Raw genomic sequence first — 20802 nt, forward strand, 5'->3', positions numbered from 1 at the left:
TATATATATATATACTGCCTTACTAACTTCCCGAAAATTTCAAGTACCACAACAGGAACTATTTCTTCCATTATTTCATCTGCCAGGTAAGCCCTATTAAAGCATATTTATGTCATAGATACAGAAATAGACAATCCTGGGTCAAACCTAATGGAGCAAATGATATTTTATTCTAGTTATTTGTCGAAGTTCCTATCACCTCATGGGGTCTATGCTTAAAGGAGGGCACTGTGTCTGAGACAATAACTTAAAATAAGTTGTGCTGAAATAAGAAAAACTTGGAAATTCCACCAAACTATGTCATACATAGCGAAAGAAAGCAAAGATACTTCTAAAAATAGCACAGCATCTTATAATGACAGAAAAATTTTAACAAATTTCAAGTTCTCATTTTTTTTTTTTTTTTGAGATTGGGTTCTCACTATATAGTCCAGATGGGCCTGAATTCACTTCTGTAGGCCAAGCTGGGCTTGAACTCATGGTAATCCTTCTCCTGCCTCAGCCTCCCAGGTGCTGGGATTATAGTTGTGTGCCACCATCCCTGGCCAAGTCCTCATCATTTTATAGCTGAAAACTGAAGTCAGGTCTATCTTACCTGAAGTTACAGAAAGAATCTTAAACATAGGTCTCTTGAATTTGTTCTTATACAGAGTTAGTAGCTTCTGAGAGTTTTATGTAATTATTACTTACAAAATTAATAAACACCCCCTAAATTCAAAGATCCAATCCAAAAATGTGCATCTGAGATGAATAGCACTGTTTTTTTTTTGTTTTTTGTTTTTTTTTTTTTTTTTTTTTGCAGTACCGGGGATTGAACTCAGGATCCTGCATTGGCCAGGCAAGTGCTTATTCTACTGAGCTATCTCCCCGGCCCAAGCACTTCTCATAAAGAAATATAAATGGCAGATAAATACATGAAAAAATGTTCAACATCACTAGTCATTTGAGAAATCAAATTAAAACAAGACTGAGATTATATCTCACCCCAGAAAGAATGGTTATCACCAAGAAGTCAGTCAATAACATATGCTGGAGGGGATGTGGGGAAAAACGAACACTTCTCCACTGCTGATGTGAGTGTAGACTGGCAAACTCACTGTGGAAATCAGTGTGAAGATTCCTCAAAAAAGTAGGATTAGAGGTCCCAGTTGAGCCAGCTAGTCCCCTTCTAGGTATTTTCCCAGAAGAACTGAAGACATACCACAGCAATATATGTGCACCCATATTTATAGCAGCACAATTTGTCATAGGTAATCTTAGAAACAACCCAAATGCCCATAAGCCAAGGAATGGATTAAAAAGATATGCTACTATTATACAATGGAGTACTACTCAGCTACACAAAGGAATAAACCTGAGACATTTATAGAGAAATGCATTTGACTTGAGTCCATATTTATAAGTAAAATACATCAGTCTCACATGTGTAAACATGATATTGTCTCCCTAGTATTGGAAGCTGAAAGAGGAAGTAAGACCCAAAATGTATAATAGATATTGTGAAATGGGAAGAAAGTGTTCAAAAGGAAAGAGCAACTGAAATAGGAGAAAGGAGAAAAGAAGAAAGAGAAAAGAAAAGAAAAAATATATATAGAGAGAGAGAGACCAGATAGTTAAGATAGATATACTTAGATATACTACTAATTGCTATTAGCTCATTTAAAGTACAGGTATATGCCTGCATTGCTTGATCAGTTTTTCATTCTTATATCTTACATTATGAACAAATACCTGGAAGATAACAACACATGATGTACTGACCATCGCTACTCCTCTACAATCTTGTTTTGAAATATTATACCATTGTTTTGATTGTTTATTTTTCTTCTCTTTAAAATATAAAAAACAACAGCTTTCCATTTTATTGTCTCCTCTTTATCATCTTAGATGCACCTCAACTCTTGGTCAATGTCTTGAAGGAGTTAGAAACTAAACTGAAATTGAAAGGCAATAGCTACATTTATTTTTAATAATCAAATAAATTGATTAGATCAACATGTCTTTAATAATTGTTTTACCCTGGGATTGGTCAGTTTTCACTGGTGGCACAAAATGCCCAACCCACACAATTTAAAGATGGAAGATGGCTCACAGCTTTAGACATTTCAATCCGTGGTGGGCTGATTCCAAGCAGAAATGTCACAGTGAAAGGACCTGGTGGAGAAAAACTACCTAAGTGTATGGCAGCCAGGAAGCAGAGCCCATGGAGGGATGAGATCACATAGGGTCACCAGGGCCCTGTGCCCATGAACGGCTGACACACCCAGAATTGTTTCTTACTAATCTCCTGGTATCTTGCAAGCCAATCAATTTGACAACTAAGATTGCCTCTTATACCACAGCACCTCTTTTCTTTAAGTAAGATAGTGATGATGGACAGCAGAAAGATGTATCTACAATAAAAGTTAAGTTAGATATAAATGAAGCCTCATGAAATAAAGTAGAAGAGCTGAGTCCTCCCTAAGAGTTGCTATTGAAAGGAGTGAGTCTAATTTAGTCCAATGCTAAAAAGACCATCCCAGACTTCTCTATGGCTGAGTAATAAATCTCATTCTGGTTACCCTAGAAGTTGTAGTTATCCAGGAAAAGAGTAAAAAAGGAGTTGGCATGGAGATTAAAACTAATTGTCATTTGTAGAGAAATAATTTTGAGAAATAGATATCAAAATGGCATAATGGAAAAATGAAACCATCATCCATAATGATATGAACAGAATTCTTAACTTTCTTGTATTTTCATTGACTCTTGTAATATTCCTCAAAAACATCATCAGGGCTCGTACTGGTGTCAAAATATGTTGTAAGTATCATTAATTTTACCCAATTGATGAATAAGGTATCTAATAAAATTAGAAGTTTTATAATAAAGGTCACTAATATATTAATTCTGATTTTTAAAGAATGAAAACATTTAGATGAACTCAGGCTAGTAGAAAAGGAAAAAAAATTCATTGGGTTGTGCATATAACTTGAGATTCTAAAATAAGTTAAGCTCATAAATAGCTTTCATAAATTATCTTTTTCCTTCAAAAGTCTGCCTTAAAACTTAACCCATATAATCGGGACTATTTTTATCAAATCACACATATTTGACAGCTCTAACCCTAATCTAGCAGTTAGTCTCCCACTCAGCGGCTGAAAGAGGTTCTTTATAATTATAAACTAACAATAAAAACACAGTTACGGTGTTGGGAAAAGTGCCACTAATAGCATAAGTCACTTACATAAAGATAATTGTTGTAGCCAAGAAAAGGTTTGTGAAGTGAGTTACGAAAAGGGTTTAGGAGGACTGTTTAAAAAGAAAGAAATACTTTTTAAAAGGTATGGCAGATTTTTAAATAGCTGTGCCTGAACATTATTTGGACTCACATTGGAAAAGTGACTTAACAAAACTTTGAAATTTTTACTTACACTAGGTATTGGAACCTGAAAAAGGAATTTGTCCAGATAAGCTTCAAAAATTCGCCAGTCTGCCTTGTGCTACTGTAGTTACTGGAAATACCAACCTACTGATGAAGAGGGCCCTGAAAGTTACATAAAGACAGTCTGGTGTAGGTCCTAAAAAAAGAAGATGGGGATTGTCCATGTTCACAGAATTGTAGAATGTAATACATTATCCCAGGCCATTTTTTTCTGTGGTAATTTGTGTTTTTAATCACAGGGGCTTGGTCTGGAGCCCAGAAATCTCTGTGTGTACACGGTTCCTGACTAAGTGCTGCTGCTTCGTGCGCCGGGCTGCGCAAGCAGAAGGCTGAAGGACAGGAGTGATGGGGAGCCCACCCCCTCTCCCTGACACACACAGCTCATACAGATTGCAGAATACAAGTTCTGTGACTATAACCTTTCAAAATATCATGTCACATTTTCACCTTTTGAAAGGAAGCACAGCATATTTGAAGCATCATCATGACTACACTTGTATTTTGGGGCCATTGTTAAAAAAAAGGGTGACCTGGGGACAAGAACTGTGATGCCATAACCATTTCATGATAACCAAGAAGGCTACTAAGTGATGAATGGGCAGGACACGCATACAAGGTAGGTACAGGGCACATCTTGGGCAGGACTGAGTGGGATGGTAGAAGATTTCACTACTCAGAATGGTACCCACTGCTGATCACAGGGGACAGAAACCAGGAGACCCAATCACAGATAAGGAAGGAGTATGAATTTATAACTCTTCCTCTCTTCTCCCCTCCCCTCCCCTCTCCCCCCCACCAGTACGGGGTATCAAACTCGAGACCTTGTACTTGCCAAGCAGGTGCTTATGCTGCCGAGCTATGTCCGTAGCCCCCTTATAACTCATTCTTATAACACAATTCAAAAGCTGTAGAAAACATTCCTCTCTTGACGCAAATAAAAAGACCTTTGACATTCAAAATATCAATATATTTTTTAAAGTTTTCATATCCCCTTATACTTGGTGAGACATCCATTACTCTTCAATAAGTACTCTCATTGCACTAGTTATACAAATGGACAAGGATCCATGGTGGTGTGTTCCCCAAAGATTACTCTAGATCAGTGATAGAGAACCATTTAGAGCTTTCAATGGTAACAAATACCCCGCTGAGGCACGTGTGTCATAGATTCACCACCACTGCTACATGGTGTATCCTGCTCCCTCAGAGGGAAAACTGTATTTTAAAGCAAAACAGTTGATCAGAAATTTGCACTGTGCAAGTCAATGAAAAGAGCAAAGCTTTGCTTTTATTTTCTACTTAATACTATGCAAAAATCATCTTTTGTCATAACAAATATAAAAACCCAAATGCATTTTGAAGTCCTCATAAAATTATAAAAAATAATATTGACATAACGCTTTATCAATGCCAGCAGTTGGCAACAATTACCAAGTAGATATTAACTTCTAATAGCTGATTTTCCAAGAAATCTCACAAAATAGTTTGGTACAATTATAACGGGATCACAATGTTAAATGTACATATTGGCCCCTACAATGCATTATTCAGTTTATTCTCACAGTTCTTAAGTTTCTTTCAGCTATAGAAAGGCATCTTGGAGACAAAGAAGTTGAAGCATTAATAGATTAAGTGATTCTATTTATAATCTTTACTATTTGTACAAAACTGAGAAATCATATCCCCTTTTTCTTCAGAAATGAACCTGAGAGCCAAACAGAAAAAAGTTCAAATCCCAAGCATGCCATGTACTAGTTGTGTATGTTCTACAAAGTTCCATAACTTTCTGTGTCTCCATTCCATGTTGTGAAGTGACAATAATATACAATGTATAGGACTACTATTGTGATTAAATGGTACACTGTGTGCAATCTCAGATACGAGATCCATAATCCCATATTTAATAAATTATTACAAACATTTTTCAGGAAACATAAACTCAGTCATTTTTAATAGTATAAATGAAAATAACGGGAAGGATTTCTTAAGCATCAAGATGTTAAGAAGTAGTCATATAAATTGTCTTTTATATGATTCTAATGGGCATTAAAGTCAACACGGACTTAAGAATGGTTTGTTCAACTTGCAAACTGGAGCATAAATAAATTTATTTGAATGTTCATGATGACCCTAAGTTTAAATGGGTAAGACTGTTTAAATATATGATTTATCTTCAAAGACTCAATTATTTGGATTTTTTTTGCCTATTTCTTAATAATTACTTATTATTCCAAAATTTTTAAATCAGAAGGGGGAGGAAAAAGGTGATGAGGATGAAAAAGAGTTAGCATGTGTCATGGACATGTATGAAAGTCCCATGATGAATGCAACCATCAAGGACTGAAAACATGAATAAAAATAAAAACCTTATAACAATAAAGCTTAAAAGCGGTATGGGGTTGTGGAAAGAGTATTATACTTGACCCTACTTTCTAGAGCTCTTACTAGTTTGTGGGAACTCTGGTAATTCATTTAATCATTCTTTTGCCATCCTTCCCAAGTTAAAATTACTAGATTGGAACCAGAGATTGGATATGAGAAGAAATGGCTTCAGTTAATAGGAAGTAAATACTTAGAACAGAAATTTCTGCTTATTCCTATATAAACTAGATCAATGTACTTTTGAGCAAACATATGAATTAGTTTATTTCAATTAATCTTGTCCTTGGTCCACTTGGTTACAGTTTCATTTCATTCTAGTGCTGTATGTGTGACACATTGTTAAGGCTTGTGTCTAGATGTCTCTCCAGTGCCTCACTTGGTCATAGCTTTTCAGAGGTGGCCAGATCTGAAGTATGTGGTAATGGGATCAATTCACCATGCAAGGCTAGGATCAAGGGCACTAGGATTAAGGGCGTGAGTGCCACCCATTCTGAATAGTCTGGCTAAGACAAAAGGCATAGAATGCTGTGGCCAACCCTTGCTGTTGTGCTACCTTGTTCCAGCCATGGACTGCATTCCCTCTGCCATGCCAGCCTGCCATGGAGCCAGCTGAGCATGGACTAAAACCTCTACAAACTATGAGCTCAATAATTGTTTCCTCCTTTCTGAGTGCCAGGTATTTTGTCTCAACAACAAGAAAAGTAACTAAGACAGAAAGATACAATGGATACCTAGTGTGTAATATCCAGATTACAGCCTCAGAAGGGGTGAACATATTATTTTAAGACAAATACTGCTTATAATGAGGTTGAAATTAGATCCCTCAGTATACAAACACTTGTGGGATTTTTTATTTTATTTATTTTTCTTTCTCTTTTTGTGTTTTTTTTTTAACCACACCACTGACAATACAGCATAAGGAGTTATAGTCAGGCATTAAACATGATTCAAGTTTACAAGTTATTAAAATTAGATGCATTTTATGGAATACAAAATACTAAAACAAATATTATTTTAATTATAGGTTTATAAAAGAATACTAAAAAGAAGCATAAGTATAGGCCTGCTTAATTCAATCATTTTAATAATCAGTATCTGTACTTTGAGCAAAAAAAAACCTTTCAAAATTAGCATTATTATTTTCTTAATCTCAAAAATTAGCTTTTATCTTCACTGGAGGCCTCATTTGAATTGGGGGGGTGGTTAGCAGTACCAGGAATCAAACTCAGGACCTCACATTTGCCACACAGGTACTGCACCACTGAGCTAAATTCCCAGCTGAACATTTTAAGTCAACAGTTCATTGGCAAGAAGCTTTACAAATAGACAGGAAAACGATGCACTATGATGCACTCGATCACCCTCACAACTGATGCATTATTCCCTTCTAGTTATAAAATGGCATCAAAAAAGGAAAAAGATGATGAATTTTTAAATTATGTTCTGGAGATGGTGTTCTAGAAGGCCACCAATAAGCAACTGTCCCATCACATTTCTTCATGAATTATCATTCTATACACCTTAAGGAATAATACATAATGAGGTAGATTTTCCTTCTCCCGAGTCAATTGGAAAATGGGTCAGGTGGGTATGTGGGTACATAGGGGATGGTGGGATAGTTGTCTGTCTGGAAAAAAAAAAAATCTGCTACAGCTCAAAACCACAACCATCCTTTAAGTAAGCCTTTGCCCTGTGATATAAATGTCTATGTAATACTGCATACACCCACAATAAGAAAGGGAGGAGGAGAAATGGTTATGTGTAAAACAAGAGGAACAGGGACAGATACTAGCTGTGCCTTCATTTCCACAGTCTCTGCTGGTTCTCGCTTTTTTGTACCTAGTTCTGAAGCCCAGATGATCCTGTCACATGACCATATGACTGACCAATGATCTTGCTTTTGCTGCTAGATTTCAGCAAAAACAATGTAGTAGCACCACAGTAAATGAGTTTCTCAACAACTACTATTGCTTTTCCATTTCCATGCTACCATTTTGCCATTTTAACAAGGTATAAGAAAGGAATATCTTCACACAAAACAGAAACAAGCCAAAGGAATACCACATCTTTCAGGTGCACACACAGAACTTCAGCTAAGTGAAGTTGCTAGGTCATAACTGGGTGCTGAACTTCTGGCTAAGAAATAATAACATACTGTGTTTTGGAGAGGGAAAGCTTTTTTTTTAAAAAGGTACAAATGCAGGAAATTGCTTTACGCAGTAATATTCCACTTAGGGAATTTGAAAAAGAACCACAGAAACTGTCAAAAAGGTAGCCAATCCACACAAAAATGGCCACTAAGACTTCTGGTCTTATAAAAGAGAATTAGTGCACCTTTGAAAACAGGTCTTTTAGAGGCCAAACAACAGTAAAGTTTTTCCCTGGAAGGAAATCACTATATACTGCTAATTGTATTTGTGCATCATAGTAACAATCATTTTTCTAACTAGTAGTGAATTAAGTAGTAAAGCTAAAATCCCTACGCAGAAGTAGCACAACTCAGTATGAGTTGGAGCATCTTTCCAAAAATGAGGCAAAGACAGTATCTCCAAAGTGCAAAGGTAAACGTATTCAATAGGAAGGGAGAGAGTGAGAGGGAGGCTGAAGAGAGACAGAAAGGCAGTTGAGCAAATGGATTACTAAGCATATGGATGCCTGGTGCTTTCCTAATCCCAAAGCTATGTTTAACAACAGCTTGTGTACAAACCACTATTTCTATGCTGTGCTAATATAATATGCCATTTATCATCTTCTGAAATTATTCAGTGACCTACTTTGTTAATTAAACCATTTACAGGGAATTCCTTCCTTTAAAGACCCAGACCACTGCTTAATGAGCATCTCGGCACCATCAACTCATAAGAACATTTATAATTTAAAGGAGAATGTTTATGAGGGGAAGAAAGAGATTCCAATTCTGTAGTTTAATGTAAAGGGGATCAACATTTCCTTCCTTTGTTTAACGTGTCTTGATTTAATTGCCATATTCAGAAATGTATAGGATTCATGCTAGAAAACAAAAATGAGAGAATTTTACAAATACATAAATGGAGCTCACTGCGCCAGTATTCTTATATTGCTTTTTTTACATATAACAATGTCATCTTCAGGAAAAGAGTACCGAAAACCTGTGGTTTATTCTCAACCAGACGTCTCTATCAAATACACAGTCAGTGAGGAGGCTAATGAGATAGTAGTAGAGATGAGGCAGAAGGAAAATACCTCGACCTCCAGCCATAAATCAGCCCCTTCCTGCTTCTATGACAAGCTTCACAGTAGCCTGAGGGGATAAAGCACCTGCTTCTGAGACCGAACAGATTTAACTGCGGAGGGGAAAAAGAGAGAAACACGAAGTGAAGGCATATTTTGCTTGGCTTGGTCAAAGCCTCCTGCTCAGGCATGTCCTCCCAATGCAGCAAACGTAGGCACGAGCTCCGGGCTGCAACTGAGCTCAGCACTGCTGCAGGGTGGATGCACGGAGAGAGGCGAACTTGCCAGCTCCGAGCCCTGCAGGAGGCCCTGGGGAAGGGGAAAGGCGACGCTGCCCGTACCTTTCTTTTCCTTTCCATGCGGTCTCTGGGGATTTTCCGCTGTTTTTTTCTCTCCCTCTCCAGATTTTTTTCCTTTTCATCCAGTTCAGCCTCTCGAACTTTTTTAATAGAAGCGGCAGCGTGAGCCATTTTGCAGAGGAATTCAGCAAGAATGAGGTAGCCGGCGGATGGTGTCCACTGCCCAGCGGCTCAGGTGGTTTCAGAGCTCCGGGGCCCTGTGCTATTCCCCACCGGATCAGTGGCTGGCAGCCAGAACCTCACAGGGTGATCCAGCGCGCCCCCGAGCCGGGCGGGGACCGCGGCGCAGCCTCTGCAGCGCGCATACTCCCGCCGGCTCGGTCCCGGCAGCGCACACCTGCACCGGCGCTGGCGAGCGTGCACCGGGCCGCGGGTGTGGACGGGCCTCCCGCTAGTGCCTGCAAAGAGCTTGGCTCAGACCCACGCCTCAGAGGGAGCTCCGGGCTTGGGGACTCCTCTAGACAGTCTGTCTTCCGACCGAGCCAGGAAGAGGCCACCTCTGGGAAACTGCTGGGGGTGGGTGGCTGCTCCGGCTCGCGACCACACCTCTCCGCAGGGCGCGGGGAAAATGGTGCAGTCTCGCTACGGCCCTGCCGCCGCCACGCGCGGCTCCGCTGTCGCGCAGGATGCGCGTCCCTGCCCTTTCCACGCGCAGCCCTCGCCTCCTCCAAGGTGCATCTGGAGAACAGAATCAGAGCTACTGTTTTTTGGAGACTTAGCAAAGGCTGGAGTTGCTCGCAATGCAGGCTAGCGGGGCTGGGAGTCACCTGCACATCCCCGCGCGAGGCAGCGTGTCCCGAGCGCGCGGCAGGGTTATCCCGGGAAGGGGAGGCGGGGCTGGAGCCCAGGGAGAGGGGAGAGCAGACCCAGCCCACAGCCCTGGGCACCGTAAGACCTGTGCACGGGTCCTGGGTACTGACTAGCAAAAGCAACCAGATGAAGTAAACACAGTTCACTCTTCCTGGATGTTCCAGTCTGCACCGGCGAGGGAGGGAGCTGCCGTGAGAGAAAGAGGATGCGACTCCTTAACCCGACAACATGAAATTCTCCTTGTGCTCCAGACGCAGGCACTGCCACGTTTCCAAAATTGTGCCTCCGTTTTACCAACGGCTCACTGGAGGCCAAGAATAATAGTGCTCGTTTCTCAATTATTCTCTTACCCGGAAACATGGTTGGACAAAGCGGACCAGCGACCAGTATCCCTCCAGACCCAGGTGCACACAATCTTGACATTTTAGGAGAAAAATCTTGACTACTATAATTGCAAGTAAAACACCCAATTCTACCTATCCTTTCAGATACAAATATCATAATAAAATGAAAAGTGTCTTCTTATAAAGTACAGTTTTGTAGATAAATGAAGAGCATAGAGTCTCATTTCCCATAGGACGTGCAGACAAAAAGATGGTAGCTCTTCTCACAGGGAAAATACTAATTATCTGTAGTGTAGGTGGGCCCTCCATCTTTTATCTTATGTAACACAATTTGCATTTTTAAACTAAAATTGAATGGAAATCAGTGGATTAATATCCCACAAGGCCGTAATGCACATTCTATGGTGATACAGAGCTGACTGGATTCAACCCTTGGCTGAAAGGACAGGACACTATGGCATGGGCCAACACTGCATTGGTGACAATTCACACTGGCAGAGAAGGAAAGACAGAGAAGACAGGGAAACAGCTGTACTGGCAGCGTCCCTTTCTCTTGGATGATTCTGCTTCCAAAAATACAAAAATACCAAATCAGCTTCAATGTCACCTGAAGCCTCCTAGCCACCTCCTCCACAAGTCTTCGTGTATCCAGAGACACCCCAAGCACTCAGGCTTCTGGGCACATTCCCTGGGCAGACTCCTGCAGTTCCTCCACCATGGCTTCTGCCTGCTCTGACTCATGCCACACGTTTCTTCCCTGCATCCAAAGCACCACAAGAAAATCAAAGCCATCAAAAGCCCAAGGTGGTTGCCAGGAGACAGCGAGACTGCAGTTCAGGGTGTTCCTGGTCCCATCTGCACTATCTCTTTCTGAATACCTTCAAGCAATGTTCATATCTGGCAAGTCCACTTGATTTGTGGATGTCCTCCAGACCTAGGCTTCTCCAGAGGTTTTCCTGTTGGTATGGGTGACTCAGGGGTCTTCCAGACAAACCCTCCCCTCTGCCCTTGTTGACTGGGCTCCTGAGGACCCCACACGTCTCCTCTCCCCATACAGAATTCTCAGTGGGGAAGTCCCAAGCACAGCTGGTGAAGAAAGTGAGAAACTCCTGTCAAAAAACGCTTATTTCATTAGCCCTTAATTGGCTATATATAGACCCACTTATAAAATGGAACAGTGGATCGACTTCATTATTTTGTTCTCTAATGCCAGCAAAATTTTGTATTTTTAAACTCCAATTGAGTAAGTAAAGAAAATTCCTCAGACATGGTTAACTAGGTCATAGTTTCCAGGACTCCCTCCATCTTTGTACAAATAAGTGTTCTTCTCATGAAGAAAGGAAATGAATTAGATATTAGATGTTAGCTTGACAGACATAAGTATCCCACAAAGCACTGAGTTTACCAAATTCTGAAGAACAATAATGACACTGTTTTTTATTCTATTTCTTGGTAAGATCTTTAGATGAGATGCAAAGACACTGCTTTCACAGATAAGAGCACTAGACTGCAAATGACCTGCTCCGGATAGCTTTCCTGGGGACAGGCAGGAGGACCTTGGCTCAGGACTCTGAAATCAGCCCACCCAGAAAAAACAACCCCATGCAGAGACCCCTAGGCCTCTACCTTTCAAACCACAAAACACTCAAACAACTAGTGTGGATATTTTTAAATCAACTGATCACAAGCCTTTTCTAGTGTGCCATTTCCATTTATCACTTCCCCAACCAGGGAACATAGTGCTCCCAGAGAAGATGGCTAACAGCACATCATCCTTTTATGAAACTCCAGCAGATCAGATGTTCCAACAGTGAAAACTTTGTCTCTCTGAAACAAACTCATTCAATATTGAACTACGGATAAAGGGATCTTTAAAAGTCCTTTTTTCTCAGACTTATGTTGCTCCAACTTTCCTGTGACTTCTATTTAGACTTAAAAATAATCAGTATCCATTTTCCTAGGATAGAGCAGTGTGGACTCACCAGCTGACCTCTGCACAGACAGGGCACCAGGTTCCAGTCCCAGGAGCTCACAGCCATCTAAACAACACACCGCATTAAGGGGTCTTTGCAGCAGGCCTGCAGCAGAGCTTTCATATCCTACAGGCTGAGCGCTGAATCTGGAATAGAAGCCGGCTCCTCCTGCAAAGCATCTTCACCATCAACAGGAAAATGTGTTTCTGCCTTCAAAGGTAGATGCTGTCACTCACACTGAAAGTTGACATCCAGCACAGAGACTGCCCTTTAGCAAAGGCAGGCCTCACTTTAAAGTCAGGATAGAGATGACCATTTGCTGTCCTCACTGTCCAGCACCCCATTGATCAGAATCCAACCCTCCGCAGAAGCAGGCATCAGGAAGGGCAGCGGTCGATCACAACTGAGCGGGCCATGTGCAACCTAATCCTCTCTCTCCCCGGCCCCTCCCAGGAGACGCACAGTGCAAGTGAACAGAGAACAGCATCACTCTGCACAATCAGAGTGCAGGTGGTGAGTGGGAAAGATGCAAACGCACTAGAAAACCAGTGAAAACACCACCTGCCTGGGACAAGAAAACATATATATGTTCATTTCAACTATGACCCAAGGGTTCACTCTAAACAAAGTCTTGGTGTTAATGCATATTTGAGATTGTGTGAGTTTTCTGAGATGACTGACTGATGATCAGAGCAAAAAACAGCACATCCAATCCATGAGTCCAATAGTAAATCACCCTCAATTTGCTTGACTTGAAACCAAACCCAAAACCATGTTGGCATGGCAAAATGACTAAAGCAGAGTTTGCTAATAATATGAAGTATGTACTTCCTTTAGATTACAGTGTCTCTTTAAAGAGATTATTTAAAATCACAGTGCCCAAAGGGTGTCTGCCAACCACTTTGTTTTTAAATTTTATTGGTACATTGCAGATATACATAATCAAATTTATCATAGGGCATTTGTATCCCCTTCCATTTCTGCCCAAAGAAAGGCAGAGATGCTCCAATCCATGACCAAAGAGGCACCAAGAATCAAGCTCAGAAGGTTCCTGAAGTCTCAGAGAATTTCCAGCTAGTGAAAATGGGAAGCTGACAAGGAGTGAAAAGCTCCCCCGGGGAGGCTGGTTTATAGAAAGAAGAGAAAGCCTCACAAAGTGTGGGCTGTAAATAGTTCTTATTCTGTCACACAGACCTCCTGGTGTTATGACAGAGGAGGGGCTGCCCTGGGCTGAGAGAAGGGTACACCACAGAGAAGGGAATGCTGGAAAAAGTCACAGCTCAGAAGAGAGGTTTCTATGCACTGCTGTGTCTCCCTGCCTCCTACACATCTTGGCCTCAATCTCACTCCCTCACTTCAAAGCACGAACCAGGATGGACAGAGATGAGGGGCCCCAGCCCAACCTGTGCAAACCGGATTTGCCCGCATAAATGGCTGGACTTGCTCATTGGCAAACTCTTCTCACAGAGAATCCCATCACCACAGTTGTTCCTCCCCTTCTTCTTCCTTTTCTTCTTATTTCTCTCTTCCTCCTCATTTTCCTTCTTCTCCTTTTGTTTTTCTTGCATTGTTGGGAATTTAATCCAGGGGCCTCTACCATTAAGTCACATTTCCAGCCTTTTATATATTTTATTTTGAGGCAGGGTCTTGCTAAATTGCCCAGGCTAATCTCCAACTTGTGATCCTCCCACCTCAGCCTCCCTAATGACTGGGATTACATGTGTGTGCCACTGTCTGTGGCCAGATATAGCTTCTGCATTAAGCTAACTTTTCTGTGTTCACTTTGGAATTAAAGAAACAGGTACATTCAAGAATGGAGACAGCCCCACAATGCTAAAACAAAATCTTTCTTTTTAAATTTTATTTTATTTATTTATTTTTGGTGGAACCAGGGATTGAACTCAGGTCCTTGCGCTTGCCAGGCAAGCACTTATTCCACTGAGCCATCTCCCCGGCCCCTCTTTTTAAATTTTAGATTGAAAGTTTAAGGGCAGTCTTAAAACTTGCCTTTGAGAACATCCTTCGCTTGAAATAAAAATTTCTTTCCTGTCCTCATCCAATTGCTGTATGGTTTGCCTTCTATCTCTGGTGCCATGTTTTAATCAAATAAATATCTACAAGGCCTGGGATGAACCAGTTTTTAAAATGTAAAGATATAGTAGTAAAATCACCAAAACCCTTTCCCCATGGAGATGAAAGTCTTAATTGTAAGTGATTATTTTCAGAATTCCTGGGAAATCTCAGCTACATTGTACAATCTGCAGTAACCATACCAATATTCATATCTTGAATGAAAAACTGCTTTGAGATGTTCAAATGCTTGATCTTAAGTTTCAAAACACATTTTTCAAAAAATAAAAAATTTACTGATTTTGATAAGAAAGCCCCCCCCCCAGTCTACTAAAACATTGAAACACAGAGGTTGACTTGAACTACTATTGAAGATTTACTCATGTTTTAAGATACATCTGATGTCCTCTTTTGGTTTTCTTTTTCTAATAGCTCTGAGGTATATTTTTTGGCCCTTTTACTTAAGGTCAAATAAAATAAATGAATTTGTAAATAAAGTGTGCAAAGGCAAACAAATCTGTTAGTCCTGAAGATTGCTAAGGATGTTTTCATAGCACCAATTAGAAGTGTTATTTGGATAAATAGTTTGATAAAACGTGTTTAGTTAGACTATTTGCAAAAGTAAAAAAATTGTCCTTGCTTTATTGGGTAAAGCAATAAAGCAAGGACAATTTTTTCTTTGTGTCTTAAGTTTCTTGTTGAGTACAACTGACAAATAGCATCACATATATTTAGGGTGTACAGCATCACACTTTGGAATATACTATGAAATTATTACTACAATCAAGCAATTAACATATCCATTACCTGGCATGCTCATAACAATTCTTTTTTTTTTCTCTAATGTATTTAGTACAGGGTCTACAGGATCCTACTACACAGATTGGACTCATAGTGATCCTCCTGTTTTCAATCTCCTAAACTCTGGGATTACAGGTACATGCCACCATGCCCAGTCTCAGTGGCTGTCTCAGTGCGTCCCAGGGATGGAGCTGACATCATAACAATTCTTAATTTCTTCCATTTACAAACATTTTATAATAGCACAAGTCAAAAACTATTCTTAAACAAAATGTACTCAAAATCTCACTCCCACAGATTGAGTTAAGTGCCATTCTAGATAATTTAATTTTTCTGTATATTAATGTATTTTTTCAAATTAAAAAATTGATATCTAGTAGGCAAAACTACATTTAATCATTATTTTTTATGTGATTCTAAGGTATGTATCTTAAATTTTCTTGAAATATTTTGTACTTGCATATAAATTAGCAATGCTTACAACCTAGTAAATATATATTGGCATGACTGGACCATTATTCAATATTTTTAGATCATATGAATTATAGCCCTCTAACGGAATATTCTTGATCAGTAAATAATTTAAAAAAATTTCATTATTTTTCAAAATCAACAGTAAGAAGAAAATAAAATGTAATCTTTGTGTAAAATGTGATGCAAAACTGCCAATGATCAAACATCAAGTGAATGATAGAGATCTAAAGTCTCTAGTTGTCTAATCCAAAGTTCTTATCATTAAAACACAGACATAAACACTTTGGAAAATTCCAATTAGCACTTGTATATCCTGTAGAATTTCTGGGCAGTGGATACTTCAAAAAACACAAAAGACTTATAAAACACATTGCTTCAATCACACAACTACTCAGAAACTATCTCCTTGTGGCTGTATGGTTGGTACCCGAAAAACTGAAGTGCTACCCTTTGGTTATTTTTTGCATGGTGCAAATGACTGCTGTATCCGTGAGTACTTGGTAACTTTTATGAAGTAATGAACATCTGGATTATTACTCCTCAAGGTGACATCACACTAAGCAGTCCTTCCTCCCACCCCCGCGGATACAGAAAGAGTTTCTGCAATGTTTCCATCTCTTCACTGTGGTTTTTTTTGTTGTTGTTGTTTTGTGGGTTTTTTTGTTTTTTGTTTTTTGTGGTACTGGGGATTGAACTCAGGACACTGAGCTTGCCAGGCAAGAGCTTATTCTACTGAGCTATCTCCCAGCCCCTCTTCACTATGTTTATTAACCTACAAATAAAGTCTGTTAGCCACTCCTTTTCTCATTTCAGACATGACCACCATCTTTATACCTATTCTTGACACCTCATATTCCATAAATATAGAAAACAACATATAAAATTTTAAAAAGCTGTCTTTGGAAACTACCTTTTTAGGGAAAGGCACATTTGACCCTTTTCTGTCACATGGTCTTTATGTTACTACTAAGTCAGATCAATAACCAAAACACTAAGCAGGTATAAGCACAATGAATACTTGTAGCTATTTGAAACCACACCATCCTGGCTATTGAAAAAACTAAATATACCAAATGCTCATCAACTGAGGAATAGATAAAAATACAAATGACTTCTTAAAATTTACAAGTCGCTAACATAACAAGCAGGAATTACTAAACAAAATGAAAAAAGACGGAACCGCTGGAAAATAAGAAAATTGCCTATTTCCTTGGTGCATTTCACTAGCAAATCTGAACTCTCCTGGGTCAGAGGGCAGAAATCAAAGAGCAATGTTTATACAAGGTGCAGAATTCAACAGCAAGACCTACCCACAAACACATGAGACTGCAGAAAGGAAGGTTCTTGTGCTGAGAGTAGAAAATAAATACTATCCCCTCAAAAAATTAATAGCCTGGCTTCAAGTGTTTAGACTTTAGGCAAAACTCAGGCCTTGCAGTTGGTTTAGGATGATTCCATATCACTTATGACCACAAAGTCTTGAAGTCAATGTGTATTTTACCTGATGTGTATCTTCATCTGTGGCCTAAAATTATCTGCTTAAATAATTTTTCAAGTACAAGGATCAGCTCTCAGAGACTCCCAGGCATACAGTAGAAACAACAGAACAGGGAGCCAGAGCTATAAAGATTTCAAATCCTGAAATTATGAACAAGGGGCAGAGTAGGAGACGCAATTCTGGTTCCCTAGAGTAAGTAATATCATTCAGCTGGGAGGTTAAGCAATGTGAGCTCCCAGCACAGGTTTTCATGGCCCAGTCTACTCTCCACCCTTATTGCTTTACATAAGGAGTATAAATGCTAAACAAATGAGCAACATAAACATTAAATAGCATATCTACACTCAAATATATATATATATATATATATATATATATATATATCCTCTAGCACAAAGGATTGAAGCCAGGCCCTTCACATTAAGCCATACTCAAAGTCCTTTTTATTTTTATTTTGAGACAGAGTCTTACATTATGTCACTAACTTGTCCAGGCAGATCTCAAATGTGCACCGTTCCTGCCTCAGCCTCCCTCAGTGCTGGGATAACAGGCATGGGCCACCATACCAGGCTAAGGCAGCATATGAAACTCAATCTTAATTTTAGGCTTTACACCATAGTCCATCTTTGAATTTCTAGGTTGGTGGGCAGATTTCCTGCACATAGTGACCCAGAGATTCAGATTCATTCTGTTTGATCCCCATTGAGGAAGTGTTCAGAAGTGGGCTTTGGAGGTGACTGGATAATGAAGTCATGAGCTCGTGAATATTTCATTATATTCGTGGGTTCATAGTTCCCTAGAATCTCACACTAGTTAGCATCAGACAGCACAGAAAAAGCCCATCTACTCTCCTCTCAGAATCACACAGAGGTGTTGGGGAGATAGCTTGGTGGACTAAGCACCTGCCTGGCAAGCACAAGGATCTGAGTTCAATCCCCAGTACCACATGCCACACCAGCCCCAAAACTGGGCATAGTGGCACATGACTATAATCTGAGCACTGGGGTGGCTGAGACAGGGAGGATCATTGTAAGTCCAAGCTGCATAGCAAGACCCTGCATCAAATAAATAAATAAATATTTTTAAAAACAAACAAAGTTATTTCCCTCTCATGGAACAGCTGGGATTTGATATAATAATTTCTAGAGAGTGAACATCTAAATAGTCTTTGCAGTGATAACAGGAGTGACTTCCTAATTAGGGATCATTAATGATTAGCGAGCCCTCGTTTTTGTCTGTCTATCCATCCGTCCATCTATGCATCCATCCATCCATCATTTAACTGCCTCACTATATTTTAAAACAAGTTATAAGGCAGCTCCCCAACCATGTGATAGAGTTCAGGATTTATCCAAAGGTAAATATAAAACCACTAGAAAGAATAAATCTAAACATAAGTCTAGAAATATGACTTTTTTTAATTTATTTTTTTAAATTTTTCAGTCAACACAACTGCTCATATATATGTGCTATAGTGTAATACTTCAACACATATATATGATGTAATATACCTTAAGAGAGGTAATTGCAACATTAAACTTTCAAGAATTAAAAAAGTCACCAAAATCTAATAGACGTGTAAGCATAATGGAAAAAATACAATAGAATTTTTCCTAAGTTGTAGATCTCATATAAAAAAAAAAAAAAAACACGATGGCATTCACAGACACTTGGGAAGATATTTAACCCAATAACCTTTGCAAAGTAAAAATATGGGTAGCGTTCTTTTCTGTTTCAAGTTCTGTAATACACTTAGCTTTCATATGTCTGGACAGAAAATTAGTTCTCTATTTAACACTAAAGTAGAAGTTTCATCAACAAACCTTAACAAAATGTCCTCATCCCCTATAAAATGACTGATGCCAGCTTATTCTATGAGCATATAGTTTATCACCTATATTATTAAGAGAAAATTGCAACATTGCTGTAATGGAGCCAGCTGACCATGGACCGAACCTTCTGAAATCATGAGCCAAGAGACATCTATCCACCTCCCAGTTGATCTTCTCAGATATTTTGTCACAGAGATGGAAAGCTAACAAATGCAGTCACCTGATGATATATGAGTGAAAAGGTTGCTTATGATAATATAACTGCTTCATAAGGACATGATAAATATGGGTCCCTAGAAATAATATGATTGAACTATAGATACACCTGAAATAAACAAGATTTGCAAGAGAAAAGCTTTGGAAACTGCTATTTTGCACTCAGCTCATCTTATAAGAATCTTGCTAGCCACAGTGCCCCTTGCCTGTAATCGTACTTACTTGGGAGGCTGAGGCAGGAGCATCATTAGTTCTAGGTCACCCTGAACAATTTATTAGACCTTGTCACAAAATAAAATATAATAAATAAAAAGATGAGACTGTAGGCCAGTGATAAAATGTCCTGCATTTGATCCCCAGAACCACCAAAGGAAAAAATAGTGCCTTTAAATTTTGACTGCAATTGACAGATACCACGTCAGTCAATATACCAGAGCCAATAGCAACAAGTAGACATATTTGTACAAAAAACATGACTCAAAAAAAAGAAAGAAAAATCCACAGGACTGACCCCAAATAATGAAGGATCTTTTAAAAAAAAATGTTTTGATCTTACATGAAATCATTAGCAAAAGTGTGTCCAAAGCATATGTTTCAAGTTGAAGTAACAAATTTAAAGTATATATGTATCATATGTTATGACATGATTCTATCTTTTTTATTAGTGATCTTTCTTAGATTTGGTTTTATTACAAGCAGCGCTTCTTTGAGCAGTGCAGGATATTCAGCTTAAGTTTTTTGTTTTTTTTTTTAATTTATTTGTGTGTGTGTGTGTGTGTGTGTGTGTGTGTGTGGCCAGCTCAGCCCACCAGGGGGCAGGGTTGGCTGGCATGTGGTGCTGGGGGATTGAACCACAGTCCCTGTGCTTTGCTAAGCTTGTTCTGAGTAGGTGCTTTAGACCACTGAGCCATCTCACCAGCCCCTCAGCTTAAGTTTTGAATTCCAACGTGGGCCCTCTGTTGTGTGCATGACTTAGGCTTTCTGGGCTTGACTCTCTTTTTCATAAATAGAGATAATGTTTGTCTAACTAACAGAATCATGTAAATAACACATGTAAACCATCTGACAGGAGCGCGACACATAGCAACTACTATGATTATTTTGAAGGAAAAAAACACAGAAGAAAAAACAACTGACTTATAAGACAGAAGCACAAGAGATAGACTGGTAATAACATAGAATAACTCCCTTCATCCTCCCCAAAAAGTGTATATGCAAGAGTCTGCTGATCACTTTGGATGGGTAGCATCATTAATAAGCTCACATGTCTTAAAATTCTTTGCAATGATAAAATCTAAGGCAAACTTGTAATACTGTGAAATGAAAATTAGTGAATATGGGTGTATGAGAAAGTGGACTTATTAGCCTCAATAGCAGTATAGCTCCTCATAGTCACTTTACTTAAATGGCTT

General features: G+C 39.2%; 1 protein-coding gene across 8 annotated transcripts in view; it reads right to left on the reverse strand.

Annotated features, from left to right (window-relative positions):
* Ank2 (ankyrin 2) overlaps positions 1–20802 on the reverse strand; it is a 370586-nt gene that overhangs the window by 271604 nt on the left and 78180 nt on the right. For 3 of the 8 annotated variants that reach the window (XM_023710124.1, XM_023710125.1, XM_023710105.1), the window contains exon 1: positions 9355–9602. The exons of 1 other annotated variant lie outside the window; for it this stretch is intronic. In XM_023710124.1, the coding sequence (XP_023565892.1) occupies positions 9355–9483 (129 nt within the window). In that variant the 5' untranslated portion in view covers positions 9484–9602. Of the gene's footprint in view, positions 1–9354; positions 9672–20802 lie in introns of those variants that run through there. 4 more of the 8 variants (XM_023710101.1, XM_023710122.1, XM_023710099.1 and 1 more) reach the window with 2 other exon arrangements.

Source organism: Octodon degus, unplaced genomic scaffold (assembly GCF_000260255.1).
Source record: "Octodon degus isolate 3935 unplaced genomic scaffold, OctDeg1.0 scaffold00016, whole genome shotgun sequence".
NCBI classification, from domain to species: domain Eukaryota; kingdom Metazoa; phylum Chordata; class Mammalia; order Rodentia; family Octodontidae; genus Octodon; species Octodon degus.